General features: G+C 39.9%; 1 protein-coding gene across 1 annotated transcript in view; it reads left to right on the top strand.

The window, feature by feature from the left end:
* The first annotated feature begins 426 nt into the window (after positions 1-426).
* Positions 427-2,886, top strand: part of LOC116378233 (dimethylaniline monooxygenase [N-oxide-forming] 5-like) — a 5,792-nt gene continuing 3,332 nt past the window's right edge. The window contains exons 1-3 of the mRNA XM_031840071.1: positions 427-501; positions 1,335-1,502; positions 1,771-1,959. Of these exons, the coding sequence (XP_031695931.1) occupies positions 1,371-1,502; positions 1,771-1,959 (321 nt within the window). The 5' untranslated portion in view covers positions 427-501; positions 1,335-1,370. The remainder of the gene's footprint in view (positions 502-1,334; positions 1,503-1,770; positions 1,960-2,886) is intronic.

Genomic DNA, 2,886 nt, shown 5'->3' with positions numbered 1-2,886 from the left:
ATATATATATATATTTATATTTATATATATATTTATATATATATTTATTTATATATATATATTTATTTATATATATATGCTGGGCATTAATTAATTAACGCCGACAATTATATTATCACGCGTTAACGCAGTTTTGTTTATTTTTATTTTTAAGCGACATGTTTAACACCAGGCAGCAAGCAGTGAACTTCTGTGTTTGTGTGGCGTCACTTCCCCCCTGTGTTCGCTAACAATGTTGATGAAACATAGAAAACCACATGTTGGTGCAAGAGCGCGTTCTGTTCACTGTGACACTGTTGTAATACTGCAGTTCAGACAGTAAAGTGTTCCGTTCAAACAAGACGTGTCTTGTTCCTCACTAGAAGCTCCACTTCGTAACAGTCACGTTTGATCCTGTAACGAGACGATCTCGCTCGCGTGTGTGTTTGTGAGACAAGAGTGAACGACGGTGACGGAGTGTCGGAGGGGAGAAGTCTTGGAGAATACTGCAACGACCAGCGCGTATGTCTAACACAATATATAATAGGTACAATTGAAATACAAAGTCTGCATCTAATGTTGACTTACGGAAAGGGTTCATAAAGGGCTCAAAATGTCTGCGAGAGAGCCCTCAACCACTAGATGATTTGACAGTGGGACAGTCCTAAACCCTCACGGACGTTGCTGGAGCACGCCTCAAAGTCCACGAGTGTGGGGATTGGGCCATAGCCTTTGTTAGTCTCAGCCAGCGCTTTATAGACTGGGACCACTGGGCCCAGGTGTTCCCATTCCGCACTAATGATCCCTATCTCAGAAACAGGTAAACAAACGACAGATTGGCAGGGAAGGGCAGAGGTCATCACACCTCCTGAATAACTCTTTCTAACTTGAATCTTGATAGCATCGCAACACGAGAGAACTTCTGTTTCCCAGCAGACATTTTGTTCTTTTCTCTGTTTTATTTTCTTAGCAGACAAATCACAGGAGGGAGTAATAACGTCAATGATTGACATGAACTTCTGGTATTTGTTACACCTGTGTAAATCTTCCTCTCTGAAAAAGGTGGATTAAATTTACACTACACATTTTTTTCTGGGCAGAAAAAAGATTATTGATCGAGCCATTGTTCTTTTAAAAGAAGATGACTCTTTAATCTTGTCTAGTACTTCTCTGTCTCATACTCAAACTAATCCCACTGTCCTTGATTGGCTCAAGCAACTTGAAAGGTCATCAGTCATCATCATGCAAATTTAACCCGATGGGGTGTGAAAGACACTCAACATAAAGCTGCTTTCAAATCACACTGCAAAGCAGCACACACGTTTCTTCTGTCTCCGACCTCTTTAACGCATCAGCGTTCCCGTTGCTGTCGGACGTTGTTCCTCTCCAGCATGGTTCAGAAGGTGGCAGTGATCGGCGCTGGGGTTTGTGGTCTGATCAGCATCAAGGCCTGTTTGGACGAAGGTCTGGAGCCCACCTGCTTTGAGAGCAGCCATGAAATTGGAGGTCTGTGGAGATTCAAGGTGAGCAAGAACGCTTTTATACCATTTGGATCTCATGACGTTAAACGTATTGATGCTGAAAGAAAAACAAACACCAGAGCTGTCATTCACAGTTACTGAGAGGACTCACAATGTATTCGGGAGTTTGACCCTTTAATGGCATTTTCAACAGCTACCACTCTCTTTGGAAGATTGGTTTGCTTATACAGTATCACACAATATGGTAAATAACTGTTTATCATTTTTATTTATGATCATTTCAAGTCAAGTTTATATTGTTCCTCTGCAGGAGGAGCCAGAGCCTGGACGTGCCAACATCTATCAGTCGGTGGTCATCAACAGCTCCAAAGAGATGATGTCTCTCAGCGACTTCCCGGCTCCAGCTGAGCTCCCCAACAACATGCACCACTCTGAGGTGCTGCTGTACCTTCGCCTCTACGCTCAGGCCTTCAGACTGCTGCAGCACATACACTTCAAGGTCAGTGACCTTTAGGATTGTTTGTAAAGATGATAATAAGCTCAGGTATTTTGTTTTTCTGTATGGAGTTAAACATACAGTATATAGGCCTGCCCAACCGGTCGCTATAACAATAGTAACCACATTAATCCTTTGGCTCATGAGGACCGTAACAATGGTGGAAAATCTGCAATGAAAATATAGATTCTGGTTTTGGCAAATCTATACCGATGAATTTAGACTTTTTATTGGCTATTATTTTGAACCACTGGAATAATCCTTGATATGCTCCTGAAGGACAGGAAAACAATGAGCGCAGTACCTTTTTTATATATATATATATATATATATATATATATATATATTTGAATGCATTAATACAGCCTGAGTTTTGGGCTTTTAAGGGTAATGTCACCCAAATGTAACACTTTACTTTAAATGCCAAGTTCAGTGTTTTTTAGCCATTTTCTCATGTTTTTGTGTCTAAGTGACTAATAAGGACAACGATTTTTGAAATTGTTGCAGTAAACACGGCTGCGATGTCATGTTAAGTGCTTGTTTCTACCACTGATAGGCTCTGATTGTCATCATAAGTGTCTGACAACATGATAGAAACGACCTAATGTTGTCCACATTAGTCACTTAGACACAAAAACATGGGAATATAGGGTCCAGGTTGACAAATTAGAAGTTAGTCTTCAAGCCCCTATTTTTAGCTTTATAAGCACGACATAAACATTGAATAAATGGTTTATAACAGGCTATATTGTAGTTGTAAGCAGTGGAGGCTGATGTATGTAAACAGATAATAAAAGAAGCTATAGTAATACACATACATATATTAATTATATGAAATATGTCTCCATCAGAAACATATATATATGATATCAATCCAGAATATTCAACACTGTGTGTGTGTGTGTGTGTGTGTGTGTGTGTGTGTGTGTG

The sequence above is a fragment of the Anarrhichthys ocellatus genome, unplaced genomic scaffold (assembly GCF_004355925.1).
Source record: "Anarrhichthys ocellatus isolate YVR2014 unplaced genomic scaffold, GSC_Weel_1.0 scaffold2258, whole genome shotgun sequence".
Taxonomy (NCBI): domain Eukaryota; kingdom Metazoa; phylum Chordata; class Actinopteri; order Perciformes; family Anarhichadidae; genus Anarrhichthys; species Anarrhichthys ocellatus.
The sequence above is the reverse complement of the archived record's forward strand: the minus strand, read 5'-3'. Positions and strand labels throughout refer to the sequence as shown.